The sequence below is a fragment of the Martes martes genome, assembly GCF_963455335.1.
Source record: "Martes martes genome assembly, chromosome: 17".
Classification (NCBI taxonomy): Eukaryota; Metazoa; Chordata; class Mammalia; order Carnivora; family Mustelidae; genus Martes; species Martes martes.
Window position 1 is genome coordinate 56474842 of NC_137905.1, and position 20993 is coordinate 56495834.

Genomic DNA, 20993 nt, shown 5'->3' on the forward strand with positions numbered 1-20993 from the left:
CGTCGAGCCAAGGCTCTGTTCATTCCAGAGCCTTAAGATCTGTGCAAGTTGCTTTACTCAGTTTTGAACGTGGTCCCCCCTTTCTTCTTTCCCATCGCTCCGTCTGGGGGCGGGCAGGTCACTGGTCTGCGTCACGGGCTCACCACACCTGCACGGGAATTCTGCCTTCGAAGACGTTGTGCCCCGAATCTCACCCATGTCTGACTTACAGGATAATTCAGATGCGACTCTGGACTTTAGATTGATCGTTGATGCTGGAACAAGTGTAGATTTTGGGCGGGGGGCACTGTTGGGATGGAATGATGTGGACTGTTTACCTTCCGACCCCCCTCCCGCAGGCAATGTGTGTTGCTGACCTAACTCCGGGGCTGGCTGTGTTTGGAGATGGGGCCTCTACAGAGGAATGATCATGAGATCATAGGGTCGTGCCCTGATTAAAGAGGGTGGTGACCCTATAAGAAGAGACAGCAGAGATCTCTCTCCGCCTCACACGCCACACGGAGGAAAGGCCACGAGAGCAGGCGTCCTTTAGCCGCAGGGAGAGCCCTCCCAGGACAACAGCCCTGTCGGCCCCTTGGGCTCCATTTTCAGCCTCCAGAACTGTGAAGAAATAGATTTCTGTGGCTTCAGCCCTGCCCCCTGCAACCCCCAGTGCATGGTATCTTGTTAAGGCAGCCCAAGCTCATACAACTGATTTTATCTCTTTTATTCTCCATGACCAGTATATATTATCATTTTCACCCAGTGCCATGGGACGAATTTGCTGTGCTTTTTCTGACTTGTATAGATGTCCCCTAAGCCGCTGATTTTCAGGCGCTCTTCTCTTTGTCATATTTTCATTCATAATTTTCCCATCGGCCTGTAGCATTTACTCGACCATTTAGTGAAACTGTGCGTCGATGTAGAATATTTGCATTGTCATTTACTTAAAAAAAAAAGTCTTATCTTCATTTGTGGTTTGCTTCTCTCGCCGCGGGTTTTTAGAAGGGTTTTGCTTTATGTCTGAAGATATGGAGCTGGTATTTATCTTTATCTACAGCAGAATTAAGTGATTTCTAAAGCTCCAGGATATCCTGCTTGCTTATGAGAGGTCCCCAGGCCCGGGGGTGTTAGCTGAGTGTCCACGGGGTGGGGGTCAGGGCCACAGCCTCCCGGCGTCTCTGCAGTCCCCCTCCTGGAGCGTGGGGTCTGGGTCCTCCCTGGGCCAGTGCAGGGGCCGAGCAGCACACTCACTGGGCTCTGCTGGGGCCTCCGCTGACTGGGAGGAAGGGGGGTGCACTTGTCTCCTGTCCGACATTCAAACTGTTCATCTGGGAGTGGGTCGCATCCTGGGGGTCTTCAGATGCCATGGCCTGGAGGCGGGAGAACGGGAGTCAGGGGTGTGGTGGGTGAGGAGCCAGGGTTCCGGGAGCAGCAAGGACCCACCTGACCGTCCCGTCCCCCTTACTGTCCGCTGTGTCCAGCTATCCGTCCGACAGGGAGAATGAAGAGCAGCCTCTCTGCCTTGAGGGCTGAGTGGTTCCCTCTGGGACACAGTCACCCTGTGGTGGACTCACTGTCAGGGCTCTGCTGGGGGAGACAAGGAGGGCGGCTGACCTCCACCTCGACCCTCTTCACTTACGAGTCCGCCTGGAAGCCAAGGTCGATTTTAAGACCTAAATCGGATCACGTGGATTCCCGGCTCGGACATGGTTTCTCTCGTGTTTCTATCACCCAGTGTAAGACAGAGCCTTGCCCAACAGATTCCTCATGAGGATTTGTCACCTCCCTGAATGAATAAATGAGCTAAGGTGGGGGGAAACTCAGTCTTTAGGATTCGGTTCAACCACTTCAGCCTGTACCCATATGCTCATAGACAGACAGATGGACAGACAGAGACAGGGCCCTTGCCAGGCGGCCAAAAAGAGGACAGATCAGCACCCTGTGCTCAAGGAATTCATGGCTGTGGGGTTGGGAACTTCCCACGAACAAGGAAGCCCTGATTTGGGGAGGGGGTAAGTGCGGTGGAGGGGCCAGGGGAGAGCCTGCTTCTGTTACAACAGCTCCTCCACCACCAGTGTCAGTAATCTGTCCGACGTGGGAAGTCCCTCTTTCCTCTGGGTGGGGTGGGGGGCTGTCCTACACGTCGTAGGATGTGCGACAGCACCCCTGGCCCCTAGAGGCCTTTGGCAACCCCCTCCCAGCTGTGATGAACAAAGTGTCTCTAGACGAAGTACTGAACATCGAGGGCGAGACAACTCTTCTGGGGAGAATGGAGACTTGGCGCATGGGATATTGAAATGCCTGCAGCAGACAAGCAGACCTAGCTCACAGGAGCTTGGATATCTGAGGCTGGAAATAATTGTGAAATTATGAGCCTGGAGATGGTCCAGCTGTACCTGGGATTAAATAAACGTGACAACATCAAATAGGGAGTTGTCTCATAGTGAGGTCGACACGATGGTTGGGTGAGTTTCCTGTGGGACTAGGAGACGAATGACAATCATTACACCCAAGGCACAGTATTGTGTAGTTTCATTGCATCTCAATCCACACAACCAGAGGGAAGAGGGTAAATGGAGAAAAAGCCAGGCTGAGGGTCTCTGTTCATGGACAGACCATTCAACAGGGTGACTTTGTGTGAATAAGAAAAGGCACGGTGCTCAGAAGCCACCAGTAGGGTCTTAAGCCCCACGATCCCTATTGTGCAGTGCACAAACTGTACAACTGTCCCTCACAGCATTGCCGTTATGAGACACGGACAACCAACAGTTCAAAGGACCCAAAGAAGGGGACCAAGAAGGAGGGCCCATGTGGTATCAGAGAAACCCACTGAGACATGATGTCGCAGCAGGCTGCATGTATCACCTCTGAAGAAGAAGGGTGAGGTCAGATGCTGCCGAACTGAGGGATAGGACGGTGGAGAAACAGCCTATGGATGTAGCCAATGAACAAGGCTGTGCTGGGTGCCCTGGGCAGGAGCAGGTGCTCACCTCACTGTCCATCTGTATGTCTTCCTCAGGCTGGGACTCTCTCACCTCAGCATCTGGAGAACGAGAACGTTCTATTTCATGCCCCAACTCCTGAAACCCTGCAGTCCCACATGCCCCTCCCACCCTCAGATGGGGAGCCTGAGGCCCAGCACGGGGCAGGATGTGCCTGGGATCACAGAGATGTGGCAATTTTCATGCAAAGCCCAGAACCTGTCCCAAGGACTCCTCCTGGTCTCCCACCAGGACCCTCCTTCCCACTTACCCTGGTTCTCGTCCTGGACGGGAGCCACAGAGTTGGAGCTGAGAGAGGAAAAACGGGCAGCAGGCAACGGTGAAGGCACTGCAGGCAGAGGTGGGAGCTTGGGGGAGGTCTTTGGGGAGAAATTACCTTTTCTGCAGGGTTCTGGTCTCAACTTGAGGATGAGAGGCACCTGCACAAAGTGAGAATTAGCTTCTAAGTGACCCCAGAACCCGGCGCCCAGGGTCCTGTTAGGATCTCAGAGGATCCGAGCCCCGACAAGGTTAAACACCCACCCACCTCGATCTGGAATTCAGGGCAAACAACTAAATTCTAACACACAAAACATGCATGGAGGGTTCAACATATTCTTAAAAAACAAAACTGAAAGAATGTCTTTAAAAGTCTATGTTCTTATTAAATCTCTTCATTCTCAAGGATTTTTATAGTTATTACTTTTTTACATAAGAAAATTGATAAGAACTGTCTTTTTTATTCCTGCATCACCTTGAACTATGTTTCTGTTTTGGCAGTATTTTACCGCAGAGAGAGAGATGGTGGTGGATGTGGAGATAATGGGCACGGGGGCCGCAGGAGGGAGGAGAAAGAATGGGTAGGTCCCTTACTCATGCATCTACAGGCATGCACGTAGACATACATACGGATGGACGGACGGACAGGTAACAGGTAGGCAGGTAGGTAGGTGTTTTTCTGATATAATGCACCCTGTCTTGTGCACCTCCCACAAATATGAACCCTCGTCTACACGACCCCAGGACCCCCGATCAGGAGATCTTCACTGATGCAACACGTACACCAAAACCACACTCCCGGTTCCTGTCTTACCAACTGCCAAACGGCGTCTTTTATTTTCTTTCTGGCTCTACCCAGTGTCTACTTAGGAACACCCGGGAAGGGTGTCGGTACAGCCGTGATCTCCAACAAATTCTGGAGCCCAGGATATCCCCCTGTCCTACTCCTGGCACTGTGCTCTCCGACTGCCTGGTGAAGTAGGCGTCTGCCTGGTTTCCCGTGGTAAAGTCCTCCCTCCTCCCTTAGAATCTGATTGGTATTTGGAGACAGATATTTGAGTTTTCATCCAATACCATGACTGTCCTCGGATACAGTATGGCCGTTGTTAGGACCACCGATGACCCTCGCCCGCGGGGCCCACCATCATGGCAGCCAACTCTTAAGGGTCTCCGATGTCCACGTTGCTCCTTCTGATCTGCTGGTATTCTACTCTAATGCATCCCTCTCCCCCCCCCCGGCATTAACAGACTCATGGATTTCTGCTTTCTTCGATGCATTGTAAGCCCACACTTGGATGCTCAGGTTATTCTAGATTTTTCCACAGGGGGTTCCTTCCAGCTGGCTTCTGTGTTATTCTGACTTGCCTCCATCACTCTTGGCTATTTTGGCACTTTCTGGCCCATTCAGATGCTCTGACATCCTCCATTAGTTCCCCTGTCCCAATGCGGAATAAAGAATTTCTCGGATGAACCCGAATTCCTTTTAACAGAGGGCAGTATTTGAAAACTGAGATCTGGATGATCGGTGTGCCGTCACCGTGTCCAGGTTTTATTGGTGGGTGGAGCTGGGACCCGTGTGTTTGTACGTATACGCACAGACATAGCAACAGACGCTTACACCTATCGTTATCCCGTGTCCTTCGATGCACGTGTATGCATTTTAACGAGGTCCCACTGGCATATCCAGTTCCGGTAGAACAGCTCCGCGTTTATTCTGGCCAACTGCTTTTGCACATTGATAAATCCCTGAAAACCTTGAGTAACTCGGCTCCTTGATCCCCAATATTTTTACATATTTGCTCAAAGCAACGAATCTCCCACCCATCCTCCCTCCCTCTTCACCACTGTGCCCACTGTGCCCACTCCCCACTGGCTGCAGGGCGCCGATGACCTCTCCCTTGAAACCCACCCCCGTCACCGACATGGCTCCTCGGGTGTTGGGTACACCCCCTGCTACCTGCCCTCCTATCTGTGGCGATTCCTGTGTGTCCCAAGAAGCCTGTGATGGAAAGAGCTTCCTAGAAATTTTTTATTGTTTCCTTGGGAGGATTTTCAAAACCGGCCATTTCTGTCTGTTTTGGTGCCATATTTGGCAGTGCTCTAAGAAGCCACTTCGTATCTTCAGAGTTGGGTCTCACTTCTCAGGTAGACCAGAGCTCCCCATCGTCTACTTACCTGACTTGCAGCATTTTTTCTGGTGCTGGTGTCGGACAAGGAGGAAGAGGAGAAGGAGGAAGAGCGTCAGGAAGAAGATCACAGGTGCTGGGATCCAGCTTCTCTGGTGCTTGTGACCTTGGACACGAGGGATACCATGAATGGACCATGATGTCAGTTAACTGGGCGCCTGCTGCATGTAGACCCGTGCTGGGGTCTATGCCATCCTCACCTCTCATCTCCATAATGATCACACACCAGAAAATGCCACCCCCACCTTCACCCATTTCACAGACAAAGAAACCAAGGCTCGGAGAGATGAGTCAGGTGCCCCAGGTCACCAGGCCAGGAAGTCAGTGGCAGAGCTGGGATTCCGGCCCAGGACTGTGGGTTCCCTGTGCTCTCCTCACACTGCCCACCCTAGTGGACACCTACTTCTGGCTCTGGGCTCCTGCCTTAGTTGGGATGGTCCATTCTGTTGTCCTCATGCGCCCTGCCTTCTGTAGCCCCAGCTGAATGCGCCTGCTATTGTCAGAGGCTTTGGGGTGCTCAGAACCGTCCCTGCGTGGGAGGGACTCCATGCCTTCTTCACTCCCCAAGTCCAGCCAAGACTGGTCCTCGGCCCTGCAGACCCCGCACTTGCACGTGGGGCCTGCCTGCAGTTTTCAGCAAGCACATGACGGAAGGGAACATGAGGGTTCGCACACCCGGTGGGCCCATCCCGTGCAGGGCTCTCATTTCCAAGATCTCACCTAAACCTCTCAGCAAACCTATGAGGGAGACCATAGGAGACACGTTTCACGGACAGTGAAAGGCCTCGTCTGAAATCCCACAGCCCAGAAGCGGCAGATTTGGGATTTACATCCGGTGGAGCCCAGGCTTCAAGCCCTTGCTTATTTCTGTTTGATTCTGATTTCTTTCCACCAGAGCTGTCTGGATACGACCAGGCTGAGCACTGCAGGACAGACAGAGGAGCTCTGGGTCCGTCACCAGCATCACTGTCCTGCCCGTCCCTGCATCCGACAGCCCTCACCGTTCACCTTCCCATTCTGCAGACCCTGGAAGGTGTGCAAGGACATGTCCTTGAGATCTGAGCCAGGATTCTCCCCTATCACAAATGGAGAAACCCAGGCTCTGATGGAAAGGGACCCACCCCAAATCACCATCTCAGGGAGCACTGAGACCCCGCCCCTCAATGGACCCCACCAGGTACATTGTCAACCCAGGACGGGGAGGGTGGCATGCTCCTCCCTTCAGCCTGGCTGCTCTCCCCCTAGCCTTTCCCTCTGCCATGACCGCCCCACCCCTGGAGCCTCCCCCCCTGCATCTCTGCTGGACTCTTAGCCCCTGGGACACAAGGTTGCTTCTGAGTATCTCAGGGGGTCTTCAGTCCTCTGGGAGGCTCTCAGACTCCCCGGGATGGTCTGTACTCTTTCTGAGGAAAGAGGTCCCAGTGACGTATCAGCTGTGGAGTTGGGACTTGAGGGTGGGGCGTGGAGCCCCCAGAGGGTCCAGAGAAAGAGACGAGAGGAGGGCGGAGGGCTGGATCTTCCCACAGAGACCCTCTCTAGGCTCAGACCTTCCCGGTGTATCTGCCCCAGGGCCCGGAAAACACTTCTGCAGGCACCCAGAGATTTGAGTGGTGGGCGTGTGGGGAGGGGCAGGTGTGGGAGGACAGTGTGGTCCCCATTCCTCTGAGGGGTGGATGCCCCCGTGAATGAGCCTCCCTGTAGCCCCTCAGTCACATCCTATGTTGGGGGTCTTCCAGACAGGGTCAGGTTGACCACAGGAACACAGAGGGGACAGGGCTGGGCTCCTCACCTGAGGTCAGCAGCTCCAGGGGGTCACTGGGGTCCGACCACACTTGGGGGGTGTTGTTGTAATAGCCGTAGCATCTGAACATCCACCTGAGGCTGGGGGTCACGGGGCCCACAGGGAACAGGGCCTGGGTCCCCCCACGGGGGTCTCTCTGGGAGACCAGGGTCCAGGAGGGCTGGCGCTCTCCTTCCTTCATCAGGACAAACCTGTCAAATCCTAACCATGAGCCACACTGGAGGGTCACGTTCCCTCCTGGGGTCACGAAATGACTGGGCAGGGCTGAGAGCTGGGGTTTGTTCTGTAATCCTAGGAGAGGAAGAGGGGGTGGTATTAAATGGTGCTCAGACCCCCCACATTATCCCCAGGCTGGGCTGTGAGAGGGAGACCCCTGAGAACAGACCCCCTTCCTGAGGGCAGAGCCTCGGGCTGGGACCCTGAGTGGGCTCGCACCTGTCATCACCAGCTCCAGGGGGTCACTGAACGCTGACCAGCCAGTGGGACTGAGATAGTCACAGTGATATCTTCCTGTATGCATAACTCTCATGTATCTGATGAAGAACTTGGCCTTGTCCCCGGGCTCCAGTGGCTTCTGTCTGTCCCAGGTCTGGATCTTTCCCTCTTTATGCAGGCGGTACTCCTGGGCCTCCAGGCCACCCTGACACCAGATGGTCACAGATGTCCACCAGGGGATCACAAAGCCTGGCTCAGCCCAGATGGTGGGTTTGGGGAGGGTCCCTGGAAGGAAACAGAGGCTGGGACACAGACCTTCCCCACCCCCAGGTCCCAGCTCTGCCCCAAACTCCAGACATTCCCCTCGGTCAGCCCAGAGCTGCTGTTCTCCCTCCCCCACTGCCTGGTGGGTGACCCCTGCCCCATTTGGAGGGACTGGGACCTCCGGTGACAGACTCACCTGCCTGCGCTCGGGTCCTGGGGTCCACACTCAGCCCTGAAAGAGAGTCCCTGTGAGAGGTTTGCCCCGAATCCTAGCAGATCCCCTCCTCCCGTGAGCCTCCTGAGCCTGGGGCCTCGGACAGACCAGGGCCTGTCTGTGGGGCGGGTCCCTCCCAGACTAGGGTGTCCCTCCCCTCCTCAGATCTCACCGAGACAGAGCAGGACTGTGAGGGTGGGGGTCATGGCGTCTCCTCTCTCTGATTCCGGCTGTGCAGACGGAGGGACCACTGTGACTGTGGGACAGACAGACACATAGGGTGTGGCCACGTGGAGGCCAGTCCTGCCTGTCACAGGGTTGTCACGTCAGCAAGTTGTGACAACAGGAAGGGGAACAGCCCCTCCCCTGAGCCCTGCTCTGGTGTCCATGACGGTGCAGCGGGTGGACCCTGAGACTTCCTGAGATGCCCCATCCGGGTGAGGAGACCAGGGCAGGTCCTTCCCCCCCAGGGAACCCCTGTTGGGTCTCCTTCATCCTCAGCACACCCCTGGGTCCTCACCATGGACTGGGCCCAAAGCCCCAGAAATGCTACAGTGGAGGCAGGTTCCTGCTGCCATTTAGAGCTCAAATCAGCGCCGACACAGGTGTGTCCTCTCTGATCAGCCTACGTTGAGGTCATGGTGGTAAATGAGCCCAGGGGAGAAATACAGGCACATATGGAAGGGAGCACAGCCCCTCTCCCGTCCCCAGAGTGTAGGCTTTCCTTCTGCACAGCCTCCAAGGACTTCTCTATTTTCCGGTGACATTGTCCACACTCCCCAACCTTCTTGGGAACATCCCTGTGAGACGCTCCCGGCTCCTCAGTGCCCCTTGTTTCTGGGGCAGATCCATCCTCCCCACCCTGGGGTCCTGCGTGTAAGTTGTGGGGAACATTTATCCCAGCAGTGTGGGAGCTCTGATTTTTGAAGGAAAAGTTAACCTTTCTCTAAATATTCATCTATTATCCATTGCCTGTGTTTCCCAGGGTAATGACATCCTGTCTCCAAGTCTGTTTCCTTGTTTGGATCTTGTCCTGAACCCCACTCCTTAGGGTAATTGTGGGGGTCAGTGGTTCCCAGTTCATGAGAGGGGATTCATTACTGTTAGTTTTCAGAGAGGGATAAGAGGGGTTTTGTACATGGAAGGATTATGGGGTCAGTCTTAGCCCAGGTGGATGTTTTTCACATCCAGTCAAGACCCCTCACATGCTTTGTATCAATAAGCGCTACTGACCTTATTTCCGAAATGTGTAGAAACAATCATATGCAGGAACTGAGAAACGAAAACTCCCCAGAGAGTCAGGGAACCACAAGAAAGAACAGAGAACAACGCTGAGCAGCTGTCAGTTCCCAGGACCATCAGCAGGTCATCTGGTAGAGGATTCCACCCGCGCGGACACAGAGAGGGGCGCCAGGGTCCTCAGAGGCAGGCAGGCGGCAGGGCTGCGCGTGAAGGCTAAAAACTGCGGTGCTCCCCGGTGTGTGTTTGTGGACAAGAACAGGGGTTTCTCCACTCACTGACTCAGGTCAGCTCCGAGGCACCGCCCCTACGTGTGTGTGAAACAGATTCATTGAAGCTTTTCTCTTTTGTGAGTGACTGTGATCTTGAGGCTTGCATTGGACCCGTCCTTGCCTAATACAACCCTGGGCAGATGTGACGATTGAGGGAATGGACCCCACAGACCAGGAGAAGCTGCAGTTATCTCTCGTGGTCAGCCCGACTCCCAGAACAGCCCGGGGAAACCCTTCTCGTATGAACAAGTGTATGAGAGGAGAATGTCCACCAAGAATGGACATCAGAGAGTGATCTTAACAATGGTTAAGTGCACGGACAATAAGCTACAGATGAATAAGAATGATCATATACAAGGAAATAGAATCAGTAGGAAAATAGGGGAATAAAATTAAGCATATTTAAATATCTGAAAAAATGAAAGGAGATATTGAATTTTTGATGCAAGAATATGGATTGTGCTACAGAAGATTGGGCAATTCTTGAAATAATTAAGACATCTTAGAGATGAAAAATCCAATAAATCAACACATTGAAAAAACTCATTCCATGAAGGACAAGACAAACCTGAAGAGACATTTATAAAACGAGAGTTCAGAATTGAGAGATTTTCCAGAAGGTAGCATAAAGGGACCAGACGTGGAAATTCCAGATGTTGGGGAATAGAATGAGGATGTGTTCTAAGTGTCAGAAGGACAGAAGTGAGGATGATGTCTGTAACAGCGGAAGAGATACATAATTGAACATTTTACAGAGACACCCACTGAGTTTGAGGGTGCATATATTTAGAAATGACATGTGTGGGGCGCCTGGGTGGCTCAGTGGGTTAAAGCCTCTACCTTCGGCTCAGGTCATGATCCCAGGGTCCTGGGATCGAGCCCCTGCTGAGCAGAGAGCCTGCTTCCTCCTCTCTCTCTGCCTGCCTCTCTGCCTACTTGTGATCTGTCAAATAAATAAATAAAATCTTAAAAAATAAAAAAGAAATGACATGTGTATTCTGACCCTTTGTTGTAAATGAAGGAAATGGAAATACATTTGAGAAGGTAAGAGGATCTTTGCCAAGTCGCCCCTCTGGCCAGGGCACAGTTGAGAGAGCTGAACTAGCCAACATGGAATAGGAGAACAGTGAGTGGGTGCCTGGCCTCCCCAGCTGTGTGGGTCTGCTGGAGACACAGAGTGTATTGAAGCAGGACCTGAGATGGGGAGAGCAGAAGATGGAGAAAGAGGCAGGTAAGAGTATCCAAGGGATTAAACAGATGTGGTTCCCATTGACTGCGTTCAGGACCACAGCAGGAAGCCTGTCTCTGAGCTGTTGTGGGATCTGACCCCAGCACCCCCAGCCCCGGCCCAAGGATGCTCTCCACTGCCCAAGTGTGAAAACCTCATTGTAGGCTGTGGCCAGATCTTCATGCAGGCTCTGAAAACAAACTGGAGTCTGTGGGCAAGACAGAAACCACAAACTTGTAGCAAAAAAAAAAAAAAAAAAAAAAAAAAAAAAAAAAAAAAAAGAAAGTTTCCAGCAACCAGCCTGGTGGATTGCAAGGACCGGAAAGGAAATACAAGCTTACACACTTTGTGCATCTGTGTAAAGTTGGAGAAAGTGTCAGATACAGGCAGAACCAGTGAAAAACATCTCCCACACAAAGACAGCCACTAAAGATTTGTGGAGCGAGCACCACTTCAAATGCTAAAACAGCCAAGGAGCTCCAAGGAACATGAAGAATCAAGGAATCAAGGACACATGTCATCATCAAGAGATGAGGACAGCCGTCCTGTAACTGAACTCAGACCTGGAGTTTTGCCATGTAGCTGACCAAGATTTCAAAATAGCTGCACTGGTGAAACTCATCGAGTTATGAGAAAAGAAGAACAACACGTGAACCAAAAGAGAAGTTTTACAAAGAGATAAAAAAAAATACAAAAGAGCCAAACAGAAATTCTGGACTCGAGGAATCCAGTTAATGAATAAAATTCATGGAAGAAACTGGACGGCATCTACCACAGAAAAGAATGATTAGAATTCCAGAAAAGGGCCAAAATCTTATGTAAAGAAATGATAACCAAGAACTTCCTAAACTCAGGAAAATACTTGGACATCCAAATTCAAGACTAATTAACACACTGAAAGGAAAAAGAGGCCAGCAAGAATGAGTTGTCTGGGAAATTTTCTGGAGTTATGAAGATTAAAGATTAAAGAAGATTAAAAACTTTGGTCTATTTAATTTTTTTGATAGTGTTTTCATCTGATTTTGGAATACCATTATCAGGATAATATGTAGTGTCTTCATCTGATTTTGGCATCAGGATAACACTGGCCTTGAAGAATGAGTTTGACAATGTCCCCCTCCCCCCTTCCACTTTTTTGGGCAGAGTTTGAGAAGGATTGACATTCATTCTTCTTTGGATATTCAAAAGAATTTGCCAATGAAGCCATCTGGTGTCCTGGGATTTTCTAGTGTTGGTGGGTCTTTGATGACCCACTCAGTCTCCTTGCTTTTTATGTGTTTGTTCAGATTTTCTATTTATTCCTGATTCAGTTGTGGTAGGTTGTGTGTTGCTGGGAGTTGATCCATTTCTTCCAGGTTTTCTCATCTGTGGGTGCAGAGTTGTTGGTAGCAGTCCCTTAAACTCCTACATATTTCTGTGAGGTCAGTTGAAATGTTTCCTTTTTCAGTTCTGATTTGATTTGCGTTTTCTCTTGTTTTTCTTCTTAGGTGGTCTAGCTAAACATTTGTCAATTTGGTTTGTCTTTTCAAATAACAAACTCTTAGATTCATTGATCTTTTCTTTTTCTTTCTTTTTTTTTTTTTCGGGTGGGCAGTGTCTACTTCATTTATTTCCACTCTCCTTCATTACTTCTGCTAACTTTGGGATTAGGGTACTCTTTATTTTCCTTTTCCCTCAAGGTGTAAAGTGAGGGTGTGTAGTTGAGATCTTTGCAACTTCCTAACAGATGCGTTCATGACTACAAACTTCCCTCTCTGAAAGGCTTTCGCTGCAACCCATCCGTAGGTTTTGGTATGTGTGTTTCCATTTCATTTGTTTTGTTTGTTTTTGTTTCTGTTACGATTTTTTTCTTTGATCCTTTTGATGTTCACAAGTGTTTGGTTTAGTGCCCGTAGCCACTGGAAGGAACGCAGCCCAGCCCAGTGCTCGTGCAGGCCACGGGACTGCGCCAGACCCCTGGGCCAGAGAACCCCGTTGGGCGGGGAATGCGCACTGTTTCCAGCACGGTGTTTGCAGCAACTTCTTACCAGAGCAGCAGGACCTGGAAAAGCAGAACGTGGGGTACACAGTCCTCGCTCAAACGGGATAACTTCCTTCGGAGAAAGGAGTTAAGTAACACAACGTGTCTTCTGACTTAATTTCCCATGGGTCACTTGCTCATTCTGAAAAGCAGAATCGGACCAGTGTGTGGGGGTGGGGGTGTGTGCGTGTGAAACGGCCAGACAAGGTGGCTCATCTCTGAACCCACCCTTTCAGGGGGTTCCAGCGTTTGAAACCTATGAATGTTCTAGGCAGTCCAAGACACGGTTACACCGTAAGACACGGGAAAGCACACTCTGATGTGAATATACACAAATAAAATTAAAGACAACATTATGTCCCACCAACACTGGAGCCACAGGGTAAGTCTGGAAAATATTGCGTGAATGTCTCAGGAGCAGGGGTTGGAAAGGTCAGGGACACGGGTCCTAGCTCTGCGCAGCCCCACCTGCCGCTGGAACGCCAGGACTCCAGGACGTGGCCAGGCAGGGCTTTGGGCACGGGTGCTCCTAGGTTTGGGAGGACACCTCCGGGGGTGAGGTCAGGGCGCTGACAAGGAAAGGTCGGTGCCCGAATCCGTTTCCAGAAGGCTGGGAGCCGACTGAGAACCGTTTCAGACGCCAGGGGTCCGAGGTTCCGTGTCCGCTACAATGAAGGGGCACAGACTGGGCTATTCCATCCAGAGGTCCCAGGTCTGTCGTTGTCCCATGGGGCTCACAGGAGGGTATCTGCAGGGCCCCACCCCTTCCTGGACACCAGGCCCCTTCCTCCGTCTTGAAAGCCTGCAAGGGCCAGGGGAGTCCTTGCTCGGTGCCCAATGCTGGCTGCTGTCTTGCACAGCTCAGGAGCCTGCGGCTGCCCTGGCTAGTGTGGGCAGTGCCGGCGTGGACCCGAGCGCACACGGCTTCCGGTCCCTGGCTCTGTTCCCACTGCCTGCGCCCCTAGCCCTGGGACTGCTGGGTCACAGGGCGATTCTGTTTACTTTCTGAGGAAATGACACACCGACTTACACCCACCCCCTTGCCAGGGCTCAGCAGTTCCAAATATCTCCACTTCCTCCCAACACTTGTGACCTTCCCGTAAACAGGTTTTAATCTATAAAACCATCTTAATGAGTGTGTGGGGCTAGGCCAGCATGGTTTTGATTGGCATTTCCTTCCCCGGGCTCCAGATCTGACACTGTGGGGCCCAAGAGCCAGCGGGAGAGGAAGCAAGCCAGAGACCATCCGGAAAGAGGAGAAACGGGATGTGTGGGGACCAGGGGCAGGTGGAGTTGGGGGCCTCCTGAGTAAGGCAGCTGACAGGTGCTGTGAGCGCCTGCGTCCTGGAGCGGCAGGTTCCTGGTTCCCAGAGGACAACCAGGATTCAGTGCTCCAGGAGAAGGGAGGGGGAGGAGGGCATCTCCACCGTGAAGTTCTCCACTGAAATGTGAAGGGGAAGCCCCCAGATGCTGACATCACCGAAGCGAGAGGTGTGAGCACTGAGGGATGGCCTGAGCTGAGCCCCACTGAGCCTCTGAATCAGGTGGGAGGAGGAGGAAGAGGAAGGGGGAGGCAGGGGCTGGAGGGACAGGGAGCCTGCCAGAGAACCCCGAGAGGAGGGGCGCCCAGGAAGCAGGGGGCGGGATGGGTGGTCAGATTATGGGTATCAGGCCTGGAGGCAAAGCTGGGACACGCAGACTGACAAACGGTGGAGAGGCAGGGCCCATCGCCACTGCACCCCTGCACAGCCCAGCATAGCAGAAGGGGGGCCGCCGGGTCTCCTTGGGGTCCAACCTGAGCCTCAGAGCCCTTGGGATGTCCCCCCTGGGACCCTGGTGTGTAGACTCTGCTGGGCACCCTCTTGTTTCCGTCCCTGCAGTTCGCATTGGGACCTGCTCTGGCCGTGCCAAGCTTCTGCCAGAATCTCCACCAGGATCAGCAAGACCACAGCAGCCAGGCTCATGCGCACACAGTTCCCTACTGAGTAGTTCCGGGAAGCAGGGGCTGGAAGCACAAGGATGGGAGAGTCACTCACAGGTGGGTGAGACCCAGCCCAGCCCAGGACCACTGAGACGGGAGCTCCTTCCCTCCTTGGTGCCAGGACCTGACCCCACCCAGCACTTCCCGGGCACATTCCCAGGTGACTTCACTGTCTGGGGAGTGCCCCTCCTTGCAGCCCTGAGCTGGGGGACCTGGTTTGTGGGGACTGGGGGCAGTCAGAGGGCTGAAGTGGGGACTCGGCCCACTGCTCTCCCGCAGCTCCTCTCAGGAGTCACCTCCTCAGGCTAGGGCTTCATCCCCTCACAGGATGCACGACCCATGATCTATATCCTCCTAAGTGTGGGCGTCCTGTGATCCGCATACTGTAAAGGGTGCATGAACCACTCTCCACATTCCCAAGGGTGTGCAATCCACTCTCCACATTCCCCTAAGGAATGCATGACCTGTGATCCCTGTATTTGAAAGGATGGGGGACCCACGATCCTTGTCCCCCTTAAAGGGTCTGCCGCCCAGGACCTGTGCCCCTAAAACGTGCACCACCCAGGACCCACAGGCCCCTCAGGGTGTGGGAAGCGAAGCGTGTGTTTAGGTCACTGTGGTCTTACAGAGGTGACTGTGTTTGAGAAGCCTCCCTACCTGTCTGCACCTGGATGCAGATGGTAGGGATGGTAGTAGGGATGGTAGTAGGGATGGGTGGTCAACACCTGAGTCTGGAGCTGCCTGCTCCGGGGACTGGGGGGCTTTCAGGGTCATTACCTCATTTCTTCCCCCCAAGGGGGAGGAGCTGTGCGTGTCCTTGTCAGGAGGACACGCCTCCCCAGTGCCTGAGTCCCCTCCCCGCTGTTGGTGTGGGGGCTGGGAGGACGTGGGAGCCCCTGCACTTGGGGGGAGTCCTCCCTGCCCCGCCCAGACCCAGGCTGCCTGCAAACAGGGCAGGGCTGAGGGACCCCACCGCCCAATCCCCTGCAGAGCCTGAGGTGGATGGACGCCCCAGCCCGGGAGGGGCTCAGTGCGGGGAGAGCCGAGGTCTGCAGGCCTCCTGTGCACAGGCAGAGTGCACAGCCTGAGCTCCTGGGACTGTCCGTCCCGTCAGCCCAGCCCCCACCTCCCCGAGCGCCCGCCATCTAGTCTCTTTCTCTCCATGTGTCCCTTGCTCCTGAGACCACTAGACGCCAGGGAAGGGAGGACAGGGAGACGTGAGGGCACGGGAGGGCATGTTCTCTGCTTTGACTCAGCCGAGGGGCTGCACAAAGCAGCTGGTCCCCGTCCACAGACAAACACGGTGGGGCTGGAGCCACCTCACCTGGTCACAGGGTTGGGGGCCCTGGACACTGACCTCACCTGGCGGGGCCACTGTGCCACCCATATTCTCCCCAGGTCAGTGGTGGGGGCGTCAGAGGCCCAGGATAAACTAGGGGGGTACTCCCAGGTCTGGATCCTGGGGCCACCCCCTGGACACTGCATCTGACCCACGGTATGTGGGAGTCACAGCAGGATGAAGAGAAACAGGAGAAAAAACACAGGGCTTTAAGGAAGGGCTCCCTTCCTTGCCTCCATCCCCAGCCCTCCCTCCTCGTGGGGGGTCCAACTGTCCCCAGGGCGCCCTGACTCTGGCATGTCACCAGAACTGACCACACATAGGGGCAGGGATAGCCCATCCCAAGCACGCCCCAAACCACTCCCCAGTGTGGTCAGGAATCCTGTGGACCATGTGACTTGCCCAGTGGAGGATGGACCCCAGGACAGGGCCCCGCAGACCCTGGCCCCATGGAAAGGACAGCTTCATACCATCCTGACTGAAAAGGCACATGGACTCTCTCTCTTTTTTTTTTTAAGATTTTATTTATTTATTTGACAGACAGAGATCACAAATAGGCAGAGAGGCAGATAGAGAGAGAGAGAGGAAGGGAAGCAGGCTTCCCGCTGAGCAGAGAGCCCGATGCGGGGCTCAATCCCAGGACCCTGAGATCATGACCTGAGCCGAAGGCAGAGGCTTAACCCACTGAGCCCCCCAGGCGCCCCAGGCACATGGTCTCTTAAAAGGAGTCTGTTGCACACCCAGTCTCCAGAAGCCCACTCCCCAGCCCCCAGGGCCCCCAGGGCCAGATCCGTGCCCTCCCCGGACCATCCATGGGGTACAGATGAGACCAGGGCTCTGGACCTACGCTGGGTGGAAGCCAGAGGGACGCGTGTGCAGAGGGAGAGAGGAAGCAGAGGGCTTCGGGGGGTGGGGGTGGGTAGGCAGGAGGGCAGGGGAGCCTGGGAGCAGAGGGTAGAGCAGGTGGCAGGGTCCAGGGAGCTCGGGGCGAACCTGAGGGCTCAGCAGGGGCATCCTCGCCTGTCACCTCCAGGTACAGTCACTCGCTGTGTTCAGACCAGCTGACACCCTTATGATAGATGCAGCAATAGAGCCCAGCAGCGTCTTCACTCGCCATGGGGATGGGGAATCTGGCCTGGGTCTCGGGCCGCGGGTTCCCCACACGTCGATATGAGCGTCTTCCCTCCTTCTCCAGGTGGAGGATCTCAACCCCAGCAGGTCCCTGGCACACGATGGTCACAGGCTGCCCCCGGGGGATCACAGGGCCCGGCTCTGCCCGGATGGAGGGTCTGGGCAGGACCCCTGGGAGGGAAGCAGAGCGGGCTCTCAGGGTCCGTTCTGAGGAAATAACCTGTCCTTCCCTGTGAGGTGGGAGGGAAGTCATGCCGACGGCTCCTGCCCTACAATGTCTGGGCTCTCCATCCTTGTGAAGCAGAGCGTCGCTGGCTAGCCTCGCCTCGGGTACAAAAGACAACCCCTGGAATCCCAGATCTGCTCCATGCAGGCCTGTGACCGTGTCTGTGAAACGACACGGAGGAGCCTCATTGGTGGATTCCCGGGACAGCAGCTTAAAGGGCGGCAGTTAAGCCTTTTCCTTATCTCTGCCTTCCACTCTGCAAGCACACGCGATGGCTGGAGCTCTGGCAGCCCTCCTGCATCAAGAGGTGACCCTAGTGCTAGTGGCCATGCACTGACGCCGTGGAGCAGGGAAGGGAGACTGCAGGCCTGGTGACCTGCTGGGGCCACCACGAGACTGCTGGCCAGACTGCACAGAGAATGCATTTCTGTGAGAGAGAAACAGACTGCCAAGATGCTCTCTGTCAGGTGCAGCCGCTTGGGGAGGTGACATGGTGTGAGGAGAAAGGCCTTGACACCACACAGACCTGTGACAAGGTCCCTGCCCTATACAGAGACACGTCCTTGATGTCAGATGAGGACAGGATGCCTGAGAGAGGAGCAGGAATTACCTCCCTGAGTAGGTAAGGGGGTCTGGTGCTGGAGGTGGAGACCCCCTGTGGGCTTGGTCTCGTGTGCAGGGTGTGGCGTGTCTGAGACACAGAAAGAGAACCGAGTGTCGAGATAAGAGAGTCGGACAGAGCAGGGCAGGTGTGGCTAGAGACAGATGCAGCCAGATGAAACACTGTCCCATGGGCCCTGGTTCAGCTCTTGAAGGCGGCAGGCTGGGAGGTAAATCCACCTGCAGGGAGAGAACGGAGGACGGGAGAACCTGCAGGAGGAGATCAGAGACATGCAGCAGCCCCAGGGGGGCCCCACGCTGCCAGGGAGGTGGGGATGGCAGGGATGGTGGGGACGGGAGGACTATGAGGATGGCGGAGTCTGGCATGGACAGAGCCCACGGGAGGTGTGGGATGACCTAAGACGTGCGGGCAGGACCCACAGGATCTGAGGGACTGAACGTGGGATAAGCTCAGAGAGAATCAAGGACGACTGTGTTCTCTGGTCCCAGCCGATGGCGCTCAGAGAGCGGGAAGAGGGGAGGCAAGGGATTTGGTCGAGCGGGCGAGAACCCCTGTCTGGGGCTCTGCTGGACTTGAGGCCTTCCAGGATTTGCAGCTGTGAAGGGAGGATCGAGGAGAGCACGCATCTGTGAACCTTGGGGTTCGGGTCCCTCCCAGAAGGAACCCAACTCCCGTCCAGGGCTGCCCCAGGGGAGGGGATCAGGAAGCTTGTGCACAGGACTCACCCTCCTGCGTGTGGCTCCCATGGCCCAGGCAGAGCTGCAAGAGAAGCCCCCGTGAGAAACATGCCAGCCACACGGGGCCCTTACCGGGGGGAGGGGGTGTCAGTGTGCTGCCAGCTCCCAGCCCACCCTCGGCCAACAGGAACTCGCCGAGAGAGCTTCCCTCCCCTGTAGCTGGTTCCAGACCATGCCCAGGTGACTCCCAGCCAGGCACCTGCTTGGCGTTGCTCCCATCCGACCCGTCCCAACGTCTGGGATGCACGTCAGAGGCTGTGGTCCCTGCACGATGGGCTTAGGCCCCAGCACAGAGCGGCAGGGCCTGCAGGGAGAGTCTTCCCGGGGGAGCCGCAGGCCTGGATGGAGGCTGCCTGAGGCAGGCCCGGACCCTGCTGGAGTCTTCCTGCCTTCCTGCTGGAGTGCCCCTGCCTTCCCCGCTCACCGAGGCCCAGGATGCACGCGGGGTTGCGGGGCATGGGCAGCCTCCGGTCTGGTCTGAGCTGTCCTTGTCCTAGGGTGGCAGGACAAGGCCCTGCAGGTCAGGTAGTGAGCAGGAAGGACTCCGCGGGCTCGTGTCTGTGGTCTCACAGGAAGGAAGTCGGGGAGGGGGTACGGGCTCAGCTCTCCCTTCCTCTACTGGATCACAGAGAGACCTTCGATTTCCAGTGAGATACTACATAACCAGGATGAACCGTGTGCAGATGGAGCCCACCTAGTACTGGCTGGTGATTATAGAGCCAGACGGAGAGAGGAGAGGGAGGGAGAGATAGAGGTAGATGATACGGGATAAAGTGCACAGACAGTACACACACACACACATGCATACACACGTGGACTGGACACAGATAGACTCGCTGGGTTGCAGGTGATGAGGGGGTAGACACACACACACACAGACAGGATGGGACTGGGGATAGTGGCAGATGCATCCCTTGGGGGATAAGTACATACAGGCTGGAACTAAAGTTACACTAAGAGAGATAGACACACTAGTTACGCGTACATAGTTATGCGGATACCAGACAGACAAGGAGAAAGATACATAGTTACAGAGATAGCCACAGACAGATGTTGTGGAGCACAGAAACGGGCCCTTTCTGGCTAGCTTGTTCTACGGGGCTGACTGTTCTCGAGCTATACATTCCCCAGATGCAAAAGGGGAATCGTGAAATTCTCCGATGACTTCGTGTTATTCTGGGAGGGGAGGAGGGGTGCACAGAGGTGCAGGTGGCGCCTTGGGAGAACACTCAGGCGGTACCCCTCACGCTCTCTGGGGCAGGTGGTGCTCTGCTTAGATTTGATACCCCTGTCTCTGTGCCCCTCTGCATCCTGCAACTCTGGGCTGTGCTCTGCACACTCACCCCTGCCTCCCAGCTTGGGTCAGGCTCTCCCTTTAGGGGGCACTGACGGGGCTGTGGGGCTGGAGGAGGCAGGGAGGGAGGACTTTCGCGCTGTCAAACATCCCATTCTGGGCGCCTGGCTGGCTCCGTCAGTAGGGCACATGACTATTGATCTTAGGGTCGTAGTTCAAGTCCCAGGATAGCTTGGAGATTACTTAAAAATAAGATCTTTAAAAAAAGAAAATCCCAGGGCTAACCAAAAGCCTTGAAGTCTACGGATGCAAAAGCACTCCAGAAGCAGACGCTGCATTATTTCATCGAAGAAATGTTAGAAGCCATTCGTTAGGAAATTTGAAACTGAAGAAGTTACAGAGCGAGCGTGTAAGTGAACGTGACATCATGGGTGTGTGTTAGGGTGTGTGTGTGTGTGTGTGTGTGTGTGTGACACCAAGATGCAGTGGGGTTCAGCAAAAGAAATAAAATGTCTATGTCTGTCAGTGACCTGGTCTCACTCAGGAGGGGCCCCTCTTAAGGGTGGACACGTGCACACCCCCCACACACACATTTACACACACGCACAGTCCTTCCCGATCGTTGCAAACACTCCTGCATCTTTTGACCATCTCCATGCTCTTTCCCAGGATGGTGTCCAGGGCAAGGTGGACCCTCCCTCTCTGCCTGACCACGCTGCCACCAGGGGTGCTAAACGTAGCTCGGCCTCCAGGTGGCGCTCA

At 54.5% G+C, this 20993-nt stretch overlaps 1 protein-coding gene across 1 annotated transcript; it reads right to left on the minus strand.

The window, feature by feature from the left end:
• Positions 1–1229: 1229 nt before the first annotated feature.
• LOC308358438 (leukocyte immunoglobulin-like receptor subfamily A member 5) lies at positions 1230–8348 on the minus strand (the record flags this gene model as incomplete). The annotated part of the gene is made up of 9 exons (XM_080828617.1): positions 1230–1352; positions 2973–3025; positions 3235–3312; positions 5418–5534; positions 6430–6504; positions 7218–7520; positions 7665–7949; positions 8125–8160; positions 8315–8348. The coding sequence occupies 9 exons, from the start codon at positions 8346–8348 to the stop codon at positions 1230–1232; spliced, it is 1104 nt and encodes a 367-aa protein (XP_080684743.1).
• Positions 8349–20993: the final 12645 nt, after the last annotated feature.